This window comes from Sparus aurata, chromosome 9 (genome assembly GCF_900880675.1).
Source record: "Sparus aurata chromosome 9, fSpaAur1.1, whole genome shotgun sequence".
Lineage (NCBI taxonomy): Eukaryota > Metazoa > Chordata > Actinopteri > Spariformes > Sparidae > Sparus > Sparus aurata.
In genome coordinates, this window is record NC_044195.1 from 25,007,315 (window position 1) to 25,024,302 (window position 16,988).

The 16,988-nt window shown below is 40.1% G+C and overlaps 3 protein-coding genes across 3 annotated transcripts; all 3 read right to left on the bottom strand.

Annotated features, from left to right (window-relative positions):
• Positions 1 to 152: 152 nt before the first annotated feature.
• Positions 153 to 1,085, bottom strand: LOC115587434 (olfactory receptor 11A1-like). Its single transcript, XM_030427243.1, has one exon. It carries the CDS (start codon positions 1,083 to 1,085, stop codon positions 153 to 155), a length of 933 nt encoding a protein of 310 aa, XP_030283103.1.
• A 6,195-nt stretch (positions 1,086 to 7,280) lies between these two features.
• LOC115587514 (olfactory receptor 11A1-like) lies at positions 7,281 to 8,207 on the bottom strand. The gene has a single exon (XM_030427378.1). It carries the CDS (start codon positions 8,205 to 8,207, stop codon positions 7,281 to 7,283), a length of 927 nt encoding a protein of 308 aa, XP_030283238.1.
• Positions 8,208 to 11,363: 3,156 nt separating this feature from the next.
• Positions 11,364 to 12,290, bottom strand: LOC115587704 (olfactory receptor 2K2-like). The gene has a single exon (XM_030427641.1). The coding sequence runs from the start codon at positions 12,288 to 12,290 to the stop codon at positions 11,364 to 11,366; it is 927 nt and encodes a 308-aa protein (XP_030283501.1).
• Between the last annotated feature and the right edge of the window lie 4,698 nt (positions 12,291 to 16,988).

Consider the following 16,988-nt stretch of genomic DNA (forward strand, 5'->3'; position numbering starts at 1 on the left):
GAGATTCATGAATGAATCGTTCAAAACTCAAGATTCTTTTCACTGACTTGGGAGTTACGAGTCATTGTCTCCATTAACTTGTTTACTGACTCACTCTAGAGCAGAGCAGAGATAATTTTCTAAACATACTCTTGCAAGATGAAGAAGAATATTTATTTTCTATCAAACAGAAATCTTTTCAATGCTTGTTTTATCTTTGGTAGGTTAAATCCATACATAATAGGGGTGAGCATGGGTTGGTAAATGATGAGACACAGGGTAAAGAAACTTCGTTCTCTATCTGATATAAGAGCTGCATCCAAACTGAAATCAGCAGAGTAAAAAATTAGGCAGATAAACAATCCTGAAACTGAGACAATCTGAGGTGTGCAGGTGGTGACAGCTTTTTGCCTGCTTTCTGCAGAGGTATTCAGACAAACAGCCAAAATCTTCATGTAAGAGACTAAAATGAGACTAAATGGGACAACAATAGTCACAAAGGCATGAAGCAGGTCAGATACTTTGTTGACTACTGAAACTGAACATGCAAGTTTAATCATTATTATTAAGTGGTGGTCACAAAACAACTTGTCAATGACATTTCCACAAAATTTCAAATGAACAATGAGAGAAAATGAGAACATAGTGTTAATAAATGGATACATCCATACAAAAACAGTGATCATACCTACTCGTCTTGTGTTCATCAAGACATTGTAGCGTAAAGGACAACAGATAGCGACATATCTGTCATATGCCATGGCTGCTAAACTACAAAACTCAATGGAAGCAGATGTGGAGAGACAACACATCTGCAGAAAACACCACGGCAGGGTCACTTCATGGGTATCTGAAAACATCTGTGACATCATAAGAGGATACACTACTGTTGTGGCAAAAATTTCATTTGTAAGCAAATTACATAGTAAAATATACATCGGCTCATGTAACTTTTTGTCTGAACATATGACCATGATAACAGCTGCATTATTGACATATATGGAGAGGTACCATAACAGCATCATGCTGAAATACAGGTATTTTAATTCTCCAATATTACCATAGGCTGCCAGAACTAAAGACAAAACCTCAGTTGAGTTCTCCATTTCTTTCTTGTGTAATGTGGGTGCCATAAGGTGAGATAAGCAACAAAACTGACTCAGTTATGTTGTTGTTTACATTTACATATACATTACATTGTTGTCTTTTATGCTTTTATAAAGCCTCAGCCAAAGATTAACTCTGCATTTAAGTTCACTATTAATCTTGGTGTTAGGCATTACATTCACATGCTTTACCTGATTGCTTGTCCAGAGTACAGAAATAAAGAATCACAAAGAAATCTCATCAGTTTGAATTGAAGTTTCATAATTTTTTCACACTTTGTCTAAAGTTATTTTTCCAACAATTGAACTAAATGTCTTGTTACTGATCCTGCAGAGCCAAGTGCAACACCACAATGGTATACTGCACCTCTCTGTGCAAGTTAAAATGGACTGTCGTCATTAAAAATTATAACATCACATAGTTGGATATTGGATTATGATGTGAGCTTAAATGCTTAAATTGCTTAAAAGCTACCTCAGAAATACTCTGATTCGTCATTTGATAAATGATTATCCCATTTGATAAATGTCTCTTCCGTCACCTGTAACAAAATGTAGACATAAGTAGACAAAGAACAACATTAAGCAAACAGTTTGTGAACATAAATGAATTTTACCTATTTACACGCATGTTACAAGATTGCTGGTGTCTCAAAGACATGAAGGTCTCCAGGTGGATGTTGCTTCCCTCCCAACTGTACAAGACAAACACCTCCACTGAGCTTTATACAGTTCTTGTACAATGAGCAGGGTCAGGGTGCCCTTGAGGGCCAAGCTGCTGATAGGAGCCAGAAGGTTTTCCTATTTCCTTTCATCATAAAATAAAAATACATCTCCCTGTCATTAACATAGATATAGATTTTCATTAATATCAAGACGACAGAAATTTCACTCTTTGTCAACTTTAATAACAAAATAAAGTGAATGTTTTTGCAGTTTTGATCACTGCATCACTTCATTAGAAGCAAGAGTGAAGGCTTGCACGGTAAGTAAATGTCCTTGGCATGTCCATTCATCCCGAGCCAGCACAACAAAGGAGCTCATGTGTATGGGGCGCCGATTGTAAAGTTGCGCATGCTAAAATAAACAGCAACCACCTTTTGTGTTTTTTTCCAATCTTATGTAACATGTTAAGTCTACATTTTAAATCTAAATCTAAATGTTACGTTTAAATGTTAAATCGAAATGTTAATTCAAAATGTTAAATCGAAATCGAAATGTTAAATCGAAATGCTAAATTTTAAATTGAAATGTTAAATCTGAATATAAATATTACATCTAAATGCTCAAATGTTAAATCGAAATATTAAATCGGAATGTTTAAACTACATCGAAATGTCACGGATGAAACTAAATATTTAGCTAATATGCAAATTCACACTGCCTGTCACCGGAATTACTGTAACAAAAGCTGTCCGCACTCCTATTTGGGTAGTCAGACGGAGTGACTGTGCTGCACTGTGTCGTGTCTCCTCAAGGTGCACTTATGTCCAGCGATGTAGTACCACCACAGCACTCGGTAAGTCTGTGGTGGATGCCGTAGCTGTCGCTGTAACAGTCGCTGTCATTGCAGACGCATTGCTGAAACTCTGTATCGCCGCCAAAACAGCCCTACCAATGTTTCCAGCTAAGTCACTGGACATGCTGTCAGGCAACATGAGAGCACGGTGAGGAGACGTGACTAATAATGCAGCACAATCACTCTGTCTGACTACCCGAAGAGGACCACGGCTGGGGCTCTTCCGTGTCAATGAGCTTTTATTCTGGTACTTTCGGTAACAGGAAGTTTGAATTTGCACATAAGCTAAATATTTAGTTTAGATCTTACGTTGACATTGAAACTGAACCACATTGCTCCTATCTTTGTGTATGTCTGTGTCTTATATGTGTGTATTATCACTGGTAGAGAAAGCAAATGAGTCACTTGGAGAGATACAAAAACCTCACTGCACCTACTTTGAAGAGGAAGTCAACCTTAGATGAAGGCCCATCCAAGCAGCATAAACTGTGGGAAACCAAACTAGAGTCCTACCTGGTATGCCCAGATGATACCATGGTGACCTGAAATCTTTCTCAGCAGTCTGCAACTTGTCACTGAAGCTCAACACACTTCTACCTGCCTGTGAGAGGCTTTTTAGCACTCCAGGACTGATAAAGTAATATATGTTAAGTATAAAATTGAGAATACCAAAGCTGTTATAAAGCTGAATTATCTAGGTGGTCATGCAGGACCTCTGGTCAATTCAGACTTGATTACTCTGTCTGAAATTTAACTTGCGGCAAGCAGACTGTGTCCAGTGATTTATTTTTTCTCTGTATCAGAACTGTGCAGGTTGTTAATAAAAGAAAAAAAAACTATTACTACTATAACTACTAATTATCCTATTTTGTGTGCCGATGACTTTTCGTTTTGTTGAGTTATCAAAAGAGGTATTGTGTATCATTAATGGCAAAAATTCATTTTTTGTTTTTACTTTTGTAATTTAGTACATTTCAGAGCCTGTACTTTCTTATGTTTACTTGAGTAAAGGAGCGAAATCAGTCCATATACTTTTACTAGAGTAATCTTTTTACATAAGTATCTATGATGTTGCTTTGGTACCAAATGTGAGTATTTTTGCCCCCTCTGATAAGGACAAGTCCCTACCTTCCAATGATTTTTGGATGACAGAATTGTCTTGACCAAAATTTGAGAGCAGACTGACATCATAAACTTCTGACATGTTGTGCCAAGGGATACATCTCCAAGACGACTAGTTAAAGCGAAACTCTCGCCAAAATGCAACCTAGGCTTTTTTTGTGAATGAACCCGAGTCAAACCTTCATGTAAAAGCATAATTACAATGAAAGAGGCACCTTTAAGATTTACCGTATTTTCATTTTTGGGTCAAACTCTTTTTCAATGGAAGTGCTAAGGGCACTTTTACGATAGCATCAAAATCACTATTTTTAAAACACTAAGAAGGCTCGACAAAACATGAAACTTTGCTCGTAATATCACCAGGGTCTCTACACATGAACATGAGCTTTGAGAACACTGTTTGTGTACACAGAGTTTACTTAAAAGAAAGTTTCTGAACTACTCATGTTAGCAGATGCTTGTTCCACTAGCTGCCATCCTGCCAGCCAGCATTATCGATCTCTGAATGCGACCTAACATGGAGGTGAGTTAAGGTGGACCGCTCCTAAAGCTTAGTTCCATATAAATGCACCGATAATTTGTTGTTTTGTCGTTAGCGACAAACAATATTGGCATTGAAGTTGAAAAAGGAGCCTCATATAAGAAACAATACTAAAATAAAAAGCCGGAAAAGTCACGTGAGATATCGTGTCACGTTTATTTTTAGTAAACTCTGTGTACACAAACAATTTTCTCAATGCTCGTGTTCATGTGTAGAGACTCTGGTGAAACTACAAGCAAAGTTTCATGTTGCGTCGAGCCATCTTAGTGTTTTAAAAATAGCGATTTTGGCGCTATCACTAGAGTGCCTGTAGCACTCCCATTGAAAATGAGTTTGACCCGAAAACTAAAATACGGTAAATCTTAAAAGTGCCTCTTTCGTCATAATCAGGCACGTGCACACATAAGGCCCAAGGGGTGCTTGAGCCCCTGCCCTTTTTGCCTTGTATTATAAAGTGCCCTTTTTGTGTGTTTTTTTAATGAATGAATACATCCCTGTTGTGCAGAGAGAGAGAGACAGAGAGGTAGAGAAAGAGATGAGAGAGAGAGAGAGAGAGAGAGAAAGATTGTGAACTCCACCACGCACGTTGATAAGATGTGACAGTGGATTGACTTGAACCTTTGTATGTTATAAATCCATTAACATAACTTCCTTGTGGAGGCTAACAAGTTGCCTTCCACTTATTCAACATGCTTAAATACGAGTAATTTCAGAAAAGCGCCCATTTGTGCTTGTTAAGCTAACTGCTTGTTAATGACAGTTAAGAATAGTCTGACAGATGTCTGTGTCGGCTGTTTTTCTTGCCACAAATCTTAAACTTCTTCCCGATATTGAGTTTATTGTGACTTTGCTGTTGTAAACAATGCTGTTCCTACTAACAGTCACAGTAGTCATTTCTTGGTTTTGTCACAATTTTAGATGAATAGCCAGTGTTGCCAAATATCGCGAGAGAAACAAGCAAGAGGGCCTATGAACACAAGCCCAAAACAAGCGACTTCTCCGTTCGTGGTAAAAAAAAAAAGTGAGAGAGATTATTACACTTTGCACAGACAGAAATATCAACCTGAATCCAGAAATATCATCGTATTTATTATTGTTTTTATATGTTATGATGTTATCTTTTTTGTTTTAGTTCCAGCGCTTCAAAACAATATGACATGCAATACAATAGGAAGAGGAACACTTAAACAACAAGCCCAAAAACCCGCATCCCGCGACTACCAATATTTATAAGCGACTTTACAGAAAAACAAGCCCAAAGTCGCTTATAATAAGCAGACTTGGCAACTGTGTGAGTAGCCTGTAAGTGAGTATGTGAGTAGCCTATTTCTAGTTTGCACTTGCCCTACAATAAATAGCCGAATAATAAACCGGTGTTTTATTGCTTTTTAAGAATTGCAGCTGAATTCCATGTCTTCCAAACAGTATTATGATAATGTGAATAAACTCATGTTGACAATAATTTGTTAACACAAAAGAAATGGCAATTGCATATCACTCACTGCTACACAGGATACACAGTAGTTAGCTTTCTATAAGTACTTTGTTTATTAATTGTTTATTAATTTTACATTAATTAATCTACATATTGTGTTATTAAGGACTGAAAGAATATTTGGTGCGCACACATACTGCCCTTTTCTGACTTTGAGCCCCTGCCCCTCTATAATCACGTGCACGTCCGTAATTATGCTTTTATAGTTAGTTTGCATTTTGGTGAGAGTTTCGCTTTAAGGTATCCTATGCACTATGCTATGTACACGAATCTCAGAAAGTCTTCACAAGTTAGAGCAAAACCTGATGACTCGTGTTAACCCAGCATGATTGACAGTGGTCCACGCTACTTCTTGTGATCTCAGAGTATGCGTGCCTTTCTCAGCTTGACTTCTGGCACTTTTATTTACTTTCTGAACTCTCAAAGCTTCTGATTATTTCAAAGTTTACATGGCAGTATTAGAGACTTTCAATGTGGTCTCAGACTTTAAGGCCCTATTGTGCTGTGAATGTGAGATGACATACTTGTGGACATGTCAGTATGGTACAGAAACATTAACTGCCAACATTTTTGATTTGGCAAATCAACTGAATTAACATAACATTGGTGGATATCCTGTGTCAAAAAATATCATTTGAATTTGAGTCTAGAAACTTCATGAACATGTCTGTATTAATTATTTTGTATGCAGGAGACACAGCAGCAGGCTTCGAGAAGTAGATCTGGCTGATAAGGAAACAAGAGCATCATCCGGGTTTCAGGTAAGGTCCTAATTAAAGCCTACAGTTTGGAATTATTGGGAGGCACCAACATTAAAGTTAGTCTTACGATGTTCAGCGAATATAATGTTTGAAATTCCACATAATTGGTCTCAAGTTTATTTTGAAAACAAAGAAACAACAGAAAAAACTTCAGAAAAAGTTGGTTTCATAAAATATTACTGACAAAGTATTTCAAGGTTTAGTATGTAGAATTTGGGTGGATTTGGGGCAGAATTAGATTTGAGTATTCCTAATCATGTTTACATTAGTGTATAATCCCCTGGAAGTAAGAACTGTGTTGTAGTTACCTTAAAATGAGCCCTTTGTATCTACAGGCGGGAGGACCTCCTCTTCCACAGAGTTTGCCATGTTGCAAAGCCATGTTTTTTACAGGAGCCCAGAACAGACAAACTAAACACTGGAACTAAAGAAGGCCTTTTGCATTTTTCACATTTTAAACTGTATTAGTAAAGCAGGATGAGATGAGTGGTGTTTAGTTAGTTTCAATCTGCAACCACACCATTAGATGCCACTAAATTCAACACACTGGTCTTTTAAAAAAGCCCTCAGAAGTAAATGGGTGTGTTCATATAGGGTTTTTCTCTCATCATCCCAGCACAAACAAGCAGTGTACACACCCTTATTTTGTTGATATTTAACTTTTCTGAGGCTGTCGCTTGCCCCACGTTGTATTTCCCACATGACAGAGATACCCGTCCTTTCTCTAAACACACTCTCGCAACGTGAAGAAAAGTATTTATTTTATATCAAACAAAAATTGTTTCCATGATTGTCTTATCTTCGGTAATTTATATCCATACATGATTGGTGTGCCCATAGGTTGGCAAATGAGGAGAAACAGCGAGAGAAAAATGCGTACTTTATCTGACACAAGGGCCACATCAAACCTGGAATCAGAAAAGTGAAAAATGAGGCCGATAAACAAGCCAGAAACGGAGACAATCTGAGGTGTGCAGGTGGTGACAGCTTTTTGCCTGTTTTCTTCAGAGGTGTTCAGACAAACAGGCAAAATCTTCATGTAAGAGACTAAAATAAGACTAAATGGGATAATAATAGTTGAAAAGGCATAAAGCAGATCAGATACTTGGTTGAGTACTGAAACTGAACATGCAAGTTTAATTATTAAGTAGTGGTCACAAAACACTTTGTCAATGACATTTCCACAAAATTTCAAAGGGACAACAAAAGAAAATGAGAACACACTGTTGATAAATGGATACATCCATACAAGAACACTCAACGTTCTTACCCGTCTTGTGTTCATGATGACATTGTAGTATAAAGGACAGCAGATAGCGACATATCTGTCGTAAGCCATGGCTACTAAACTGCAAAGCTCAACCGAAGCACATATGTAAAGATAATATGTCTGCAGGAAACACCACGGCAGGGTCACTTCATGGGTTTCTGAAAACATCTGTGACATCACAAGAGGATACAGTGCTGTGCTGGCACCTATTTGATTTGCAAACAAATTGCATAGCAATATATACATCGGCTCATGTAACTTTTTGTCCACATATATGACAATAATAAGAACTGTGTTGACAGTCAATACGGAGAGGTACCATAACAGCATTATGCTGAAGTACAGGAATTTTAACTCTCCAATATGACCATAGGCTGCCAGCACAAAAGACACAACCTCAGTTGAGTTCTCCATTTCTCTGCAGCAAAAATCACTCACAGTTTATTATCTTTTGAATAATGCCTCAAGATTATGCCAGCATTTAAGTTTCCTATCAATCTTGGTGTTAGGCAGGCAGACTGACTGAGATGCTTTCCTCAGTTGTTAAATATAAGGAGTGTATAGAAACAAAGAGTTTGTCTAAAATTATTTTCTCTGATAACCGATTAAAAAACTCTTGACACTGATGTCTGAATACCATTGTGCATCACCACACAAGTATGTTAAACCACACAGGTCAATAAGAAATATAACATCACTTAGTTGGTTGAGGGATTATAATGCAGACAACGGTTTTTGATATATGTCTCTCAAGTCACCTGTGACACAATGTCGAATGTAGAAACAAGTAAACGGAGCACAACATTAAGCATTAAGTTAATGAACATATGATCCAAGATCATTGGTATCCCACAGATAAGAAGGCCTCCAGGTGACTGCTCCTATCCTCTCAGCTGAGCACAAACAAAGCCTCCACTACATTTTATACAGTGCAAAGAGGAGGGGCGGGTTGTGCTCGGGGTCCAAGCTGATTACAGAGGATGATCACCTCTAAAGTGGTTCATAGGAAATTCAAACTTACTTTTTGACATAATACAGTAAAATTGAGATTCAAAGGCAACTGGACCTGGTGGTGCTGATAGTATATGAGGTGCTTAATCATGGTAGACAAAGTGGCAATCTAAAAGATCACAGGAGGCAGTTTTTTTTTGCACCTCACTGCTTCCCAGGGATCCAGTGTCGCCTGTGTGACGTCAGTCAGTTGGCAGTTGACAGCTTTGCCGCGCCTCCATAACAACACCACATTAAAGCAGTTTGCACCATTTTAAAAAATTTCATCTTCCACTGTTATCTGTCTTTTCTTTGTTCGGCAATGACCGTTAACAGTAACAGTAACTGTTTACTCCCAACGCTAGCAGGGACCAGGACAAACAAAACTGTTTTGTTGCCACTGACACCCAGTGCACATCTTTTGTATCATAGTAAATATAAGGGCTTCCATCAGTGGGACATAGGCTCAATCATCATTGTGTTCCCTCATTTGAAAATAGATAGTGACTTAATTGGTATTTATTTACATGAATATCTTCGAGATTAATACTTTAGGCCAGGGGTTCTCAACCTTTTGCAAGCTGGGCCCCCCCCAAAGCTGGTTCATTGCAGTTGGGGCCCCCCCTCCTCTCTCTCTCTCTCTCTCTCTCTCTCTCCCCCCCCATTTCACGGGACACTCTCTCGTGGCGTGCCCGTTTGCTGATAACTCATCCCCGCATGTTTATGTCAACCTCCTCGCTTGACTTCTTCCAGGCAGCCTGGTCCTGTTGCTGTCCTCCTCGGACAGACGCTGAAGCTCAGTTTGATTTTTTCGCCCATCTCTCACTCTCTTGGGGTCGACAGAGAAACGTCTAGAGGCTGCTTCTCCCGAGTTTTCCTCTGCATATTTTACGACAGAAAGTTTGAATTTCAAGTCGGACTTTTTATTGTTTTGCTGCACCGGAGCCATGGCGATCATCATTGTGATACTGACTGACAGAAAGCAGTACAACACGTGAAAAAGGCGAAGAAGAAAAATTTGCAGTGTCAGTGGTCACGTCTTCTTCCTTGATTTAAAAAAAATAAATGAATTAGACTCTGCATTTATTTAGGAGAGGCAGCGCAGTAATTGATTAATTCATGTAATTCACACAGAAAGCTGCGCTGCCACTCCTAAAGAGACGTGACGGTAGACGTCATGATGATGACGTCAGGTGTTTTCCAGGTGTTTCCCCTGCGGTTATTAATCAAAATAACTGCAACCGGCGTTTAAAGGGGACCCTGCGGTTAATTGAAACCCGGCTATTATTTGGTAATATACGGCACATTTACACCCCGCTCTGTACGCCGGAGCGGCGGCGGCCATGTGCATCTGCGATTCATTTGCAGCCTGGACACGGAGTGTTGTGTGTCTCCTCTCTGCTCTGACTGCAGGCTGGACTGCTGCACGAGGCTACTGAGAGACTGACTGCCTGTGAGTGCTTTTGTTCGCGGGAGGGACTCACAGCAGCACCCGCTGCTCGTTGAGCACAGTAACTACAGAGTGAAACGTGCTTTCAAGTCAGAGTCTCCAAACACCACACAAGTCTCCGATAACACCAGTAAAAGTCGCTAGATTTGTCGGTAATCGCTTTTGACAAAAAAGTCGTCAGAGGGATGATTTATTTGTGTGTTATAATAGTCCAAGCACTTGCATTTCGACATGGGGGGATTTTTTATATTTCTATTTTTTTCAGATTTGTTTTCCCCCTCCCATCCTGTAGCCTCCTCGCGCCCCCCCAGGAGAGTGTCCGCGCCCCCCCAGGGGGGCGGGCCCCACCGGTTGAGAACCACTGCTTTAGGCAAACTATGGTTAAAGGAGGGAGCTACTTCAAGGGATCAAATGACAATTGGCCTTTGCAAAAGACATACTAAACCAATAAAGTAGTAGCAGGTTGCTGTTTAAAGCCAACCTCTGATGCTTATGAGCATTAATACAGTTTTAATTTGCTGTTTTCCTTGGAAAGTGTCATTTTTTGACAAATGCACCAAATCAACATTTTCAAATTTTATATATTTGAGCTGTATAAGTTGGGATTTGTTTAAACAGGAAAAGTGCTCGTTTGAGAAAATAACTAATGTAAAAATAAGCCCATTGATTGATTCTAAATGCAGCTTCATTAAAAGTTATAGTGCTATATACTTTATTGACTCCCTCTTTCTCCAGTGAATTTTAAAGTTAAGCAAATACTGTTGAAATTCATTCATGTTGATCTCTGGCTGTGATAGGTTTAGAGATTGTTGAAGAGTACCTTCAGTTTTACTAAAAGTTGACCATCCCAGGAAATGAAGAAATACGAGTGTTAGTATTTCACTAATGTCAGGTTCAGGAAAAAGAATGCTTGTTATGACAACTGTTTTCCACAGTTTTTTTTTATTTTTTATTTTTATTTATTTTTTACTTTTGCACACTATATAAAATGTGTGCAACTGTTTGTATTATTATTATTGTTGTCAATAGAATATAAACCACACTCTTGAGACATATGTCATCTTTTTCGCACAGAGCAGAGATACCCATCCTTGCTCGAAACAGACACGTTGCAACGTGAAGCAGAATATTTATTTTCTTTCAAATAGAAATCTTTTGCATGACTGCCTTATCTTCGGTAGGTTTAATCCATACATGAAGGGGGTGACCATTGGTTGGCAAATGAGGATATACACAGATAAAATGATGCGTACTTTATCTGGTACATGGGCCACATCAAACCTGGAATCAACAAAGTGAAAAATGCAGCCAACAAACAAGTTTGAAACTGAGACAAGCTGAGGTGTGCAGGTGGAGATCATTTTTTGCTTGTTGTCTTTCCAGGTATTGAGACAAACAGCCAAAATCTTCATGTAAGAGACTGAAATCAGACTAAATGGGATAACAATAGTCACAAAGGCAAAAAGCAGGTCAGATATTTTGTTGAGTACTGAAACTGAACATGCAAGTTTAATTATCAAGTGGTGGTCACAAAATACTTTGTCAATGAGATTTCCACAGAATTTCAAATGGATGATGAATGAGAATGCAAATGTGATATTAACAAATGAATACATCCATACAAGCAGAATGATTATAGATACTCTTCCTGTGTTCATTATGACATTGTAGTGTAAAGGACAACAGATAGCGACATATCTGTCATAGGCCATGGCTGCTAAACTACAAAACTCAACAGAAGCAGCTGTGTAGATACAACACATCTGCAGAAAACACCATGGCAGGGTCACTTCATGGGTGTCTGAAAACATCTGTGACATCACAAGAGGATACAGTGCTGTGCTGCCACCTATTTCATTCACAAACAAATTACACAGTAATATATACATCGGCTCATGCAACCTTTTGTCCAAAAATATGACCATGATAAGAACTGTGTTGGCCACACATATGGAGAGGTACCATAATAGCATTATGGTGAAATACAGATATTTTAACTCTCCAATAGTCCCATAAGCTGCCAGTACAAAAGACACAACCTCTGTAAAATTTTCCATTTCTATTTTGTGAAATGTTTGTGCCACACGGTGAATCACAGAGATTAGCAGAAGTATCTCAGTAATAGTATTGTATATTATCCTTTTAAATAATACCCAAGCCCCAAATCATAGCTAGATTTAACATTGAGATGTTTGTTCAGAATCCAAAATCCAGACATAGAGAATCACAAAGAAACCTTTGACTCCAGTTTAAAAAAATTTTTTGGTCAAAAATGATTTTCTGATCAAAATCTCTTCACACTGATCTCAGAATACCAGTGTATAACACCACAACTGTATGTTTCACAAAACACTGTGCAGAAAATAGCAAAGTTAAGTGGATTATGGTCAATAAGAAATACAACATCACTTAGTTAGATAAAGTATTATGATGTAGACAACTGTTCCAATACTCACAAAAAAAATGCAAAATCAATAAATTTGATTAATGTCTCGTCACCTGTGAGAAATATCAGGACATAGACATCAGTAATCAAAGCACAACTTTCGTCATGCAGAATATGAACAAAAAATAAAATTCACCTTTTAGACATATGATCCAAGATCATTGGTATCTTATGGATGGAAAGACTTCCAGGCAGCTACTGCTCATCTCCCAACTGACTATGACAGTTAGCTCAGCTGCATTTTATACAGTTCTCGTACAGCGAGATGGGTTGGGTTGAACTAAGGGACCAAGTTGCTATTACAAGATAAAAACCTTAAAAACAAATTAAAATAACATCACATGTACATGTACATCTTAACAATATGAGCTTTCCATTGGTAAATAAGGTTAATCTGCTGCACTGAAATGCCATAAGGAGTGAGTGTAAATGGTTGTTTGTCTTTATTTGTCCAACATGTGGTGAACTTGTGAGTTGACCATGGTGTAACCTGCTGCTCGTCAAATGTCAGCTGGGATCAGCCCTAGCACCATGTGACCCTGTGAAGGATAAGCGGTTACAGATAATTGATGGATCGATAATGGAAGTTTAAAAGTAAAAGTTGTTAAGTCAGAAACCCCGACAATGCCTGAATAGCAATGAAGAGCAAGTTCCAATCTGTTTGGTACCGCCTCCAGATACAAGTCCAGGTGACCTGCATTGTACTCTAGTTTAGGGATGGGCCGATCTGATAGTCAGTAAATTCTGGTCCGATAGTGGCCAAAATCAATGGATCGGATATCTGAGAGGGGAAATGGTATAACCCAATCAAAAGTATTAGTCTAAACTCTCCCATAAATGCTTAAAATTGATATTTAACTCCCGTCTGTGCAGGACACCTGAGAGAAACACATTTTGAAAACCAGTGTGTTCAGTTCTCAGTAGGCTACTTTTGCAGCTTATTATTGAATCTCTTTAGTTTTTCTCATCCTGTTTGTACCTTTAAGCATCTGCTGTATTTTACTGTTTCGTCAAGTTCACTTTCAGCTGTCTCAGGAGTCATATTTAGTCACTGCCGGTGAAAACAAAACAGTTCCCGTAATGCTGCTTCATAATAAAAACATTAAAATGACTATTTGAAGGGGGGCTTTTATTTTGAAGAAGTTATAGTAAATGAAACGTGTTTGTTACTGAATCATTAAAGCCAATTTGTAAGCTGTGATTCTCCGATAGTACTGCATGGAAAAATGCCTAAAGTCAAAATAAAGAGAATCAGCACTGCTGCAAACGTAATTCATGATGTTGTCTTTGTATTTCGTCCTTTAGATAAGTAGACTGATTGTTCTACTGTTTAAGCATGTTTTTAAATGGCTACGTTAAGCAAAGTGCTTAACTGTACTGTCGTATATAAACGTGTGTGCCTGCATAAATATATCGTACCAGTAGGTGGCAGTGTCACTCCATGTAATCCACGCATTGCGGATATTCTGTGCACGTGTATCTGACCTCTGAGTAGTAAACACCATTCCTCTGAACTAGCTTGCCTGCTAGCTTTCTTTTCATTCTTACAATACAACAAATTGGCGACGAAGATTGCTCTGCTTGGGATTTCGCCACCTCTGGCATTTTTACAAAGCCTATTTGAGTCTACGGTGCCTTTCGAAGCGTGGATTCGCATGTTTGATAACTACGTGCTTGCTCTGGCCGACAAAATGGAGGATAAGAGGAAGCGTGCATTGGGGAGATTGGGGATTCCTATTAAGATGCACTACAGGCTTTAAAGATATTTCTGTACTAAAATTGAATGTCGTTGCGTAGAGGAATACGTTTCAGATTGAAAATGCAGTTGCTGAAGCTAAAACAATAGCTTCATCAGGAGGAGCAGCTGAGGCTGTTGTCGGCTTGGTGCATGGGACTACTTTTCGTGGCAGGAAGCAAAGGCAGTAAAAACACTCCAACTTTGGTCCCAGACCACCTCTTGAGACTGCTGTCTTGAACACTTTAACAGCAGCTGGTAAGACATGCTACAGATGTGGCTCTTCAACACACGTTGCGAATTACCCCAAGTGCCTAGCTAAATCAGTCACTTGCAGGGTTTCAGGACATTTTGCCAGAGTGTGCGGGAGCAGGACTGCTTCATGTTCTGTGGGAGAAGTTTCCAGTGACTGCGTCACAGTGCTATTAGTTGATGAGGATGCTGCAGTTAAACAGAGCAATAAATTCATGTGCAGTGTCTCCATGAAGGCTTTAGGTGGCCCTACAATTACTGCCGATCTGATGGTGAATACCGGGTCTGGTGTCTCTATTCTCCCAGAGCACATGTACAATAGTTACTTCAGCCCCACCCCTCTCCTAAAGCCCAGAAAAACGCCGACAACATACACAAAGAAACCCATACCCGTGCTAGGTTGTGTGGAACTGGCAGTGACATTCATGACAAAATGCACGTCCCAGTACATTCATATTGTCCAAGCAGGTACACCCATTTTAGGCATGGATCTCTTCAATGCCCTGCAACTTGAGATCAGAGAGGGTAATGTCACTACTAACACATCCCCTGCTGTCCCTGTACAGTACACAGCTACTGAAACTGACACTCCAGATACTGGAACAGTTACTGGATTTGTCCACAAAGTCACTGTGAGTATTGTGTGTACAATGTCATTGGACGATATTATTGTGTATGTGGACACTCCTATGCTGCATGAGACACAACTCCAAGCTGTACTGCACCAACTGGACAATAGTGGACTGAAATTAAATGTGGAAAAGTGACTGCTCAAGAAAACTGTACTTTCATTCTTGGGCCACATTGTTTCTGCTTCAGGCATCTGTCCCATCGCAGATCATGCCACGACCCTACAGTCCTTCCTGGGCCTCACGGGGTGGTATTGAAAGTTCATCCCCTGCTACGCCTCTGTTGTGGAACCTCTTCATGCTCTGCTGAGGAAAAATGCAGAATTTAAATGGACTGATGCTGCCCAAGAAGCTTTTTTTGCACATCAAACAACTGATTGCTACAAGCCCAGCGCTTACACTGTTTGACTCTGCTCTCCCTACTCTTGTCACTACAGACTCCTGTGACTACGGCATAGGTGCAGTGCTAACCCAGCTACGAGGGGACACTGAAAAGACTGTTGCATTCGCATCCAGGTCCCTTACTGATTGTGAGAGGAAATACTCTGTCATAGAGAAGGAGGCTCTGGCTTGTGTGTGGTCAGCTGAGCGTTGGCGTACGTACCTATGGGGAAGACACTTCACCCTGCGCACAGACCATAACCCACGTATTGCCCTGCTGTCCGACAAAGGCTTCAGAAGAGCAGGTATGAGGATTTCGAGATGGTTGGCTCGTCTCATGTACTTTACTACACTGAGGAATACAAGCCAGGTCGTGATAACGTCATAGCAGACTGTCACGCATGCCCCTGCCGTCTTCTGACCCACAAGAGCTGGATGAGGACATCATAGCAATGGTGTCTGTGGACTTGTCAGCTGTTACTACAGAGCAGCTACATACTGCCTACCAAGATTGCCCAGTGCTGCAGCAGGTTATGGCTTATCTAAGAAATGGTTGGCCCTGGACAGCTAAAGGCCTTGATCCTGCCCTTCTGCCCTTCAACTGTTTACACACTGAGCTGGCTGACCTTGATGAGGTTTTGGTCCTCACTGAGTTGTGATTCCCCCGACTCTTCAGCCACAACTCATATAGCTGGCCCACGACACTCACCAAGGTATGGTGAGGACTAAACAAAGACTTAGGGAGCTCTATTGGTGGCCTGGTATGGACTCGGATGTTGAAGCTGCTATTAAGTCATGCACCACCTCCACCCAACATGACAAAACAACCATAACCAGAGCTGCCCCACTACAACCAGTGCCCCTTCCCAATAGGGGTGGGTAAAAATATCGATTCATCAATGCATTGCAATATATCTTTTCCCAATTCAATATCGATTCACAAAATCCTCCGAATCGATTCGGGCAAGCGACCACCCGCTGTCCCTCGCCGGACCTCTCGGTCCCGCCTCGCTCGAGGGTCGGAGGGTGATCCGCCACGGAAACACCGTCGGAGCTACGGAGGCGGGTAACCAATGTCTGACACACCGCTCTTTCGGAGACTGTAAACTCCCAGCGCAGCCGGTCTCACCCTGGCCGCTGCACCGTGCGCCTGCGAGTAGCACTCTACTCCGAGGAGAGAGGGGGGTTCAGTGTCAACGTTTACCCCCTCGTGTCTAGCCGGAGGGCAGAGGGACGGCGGTAATGTCTATGTTTATGTCAGACAAAAATGTACCATGCAGTCCCAGAAACAATGGCACTTTCTCAGCTTAAC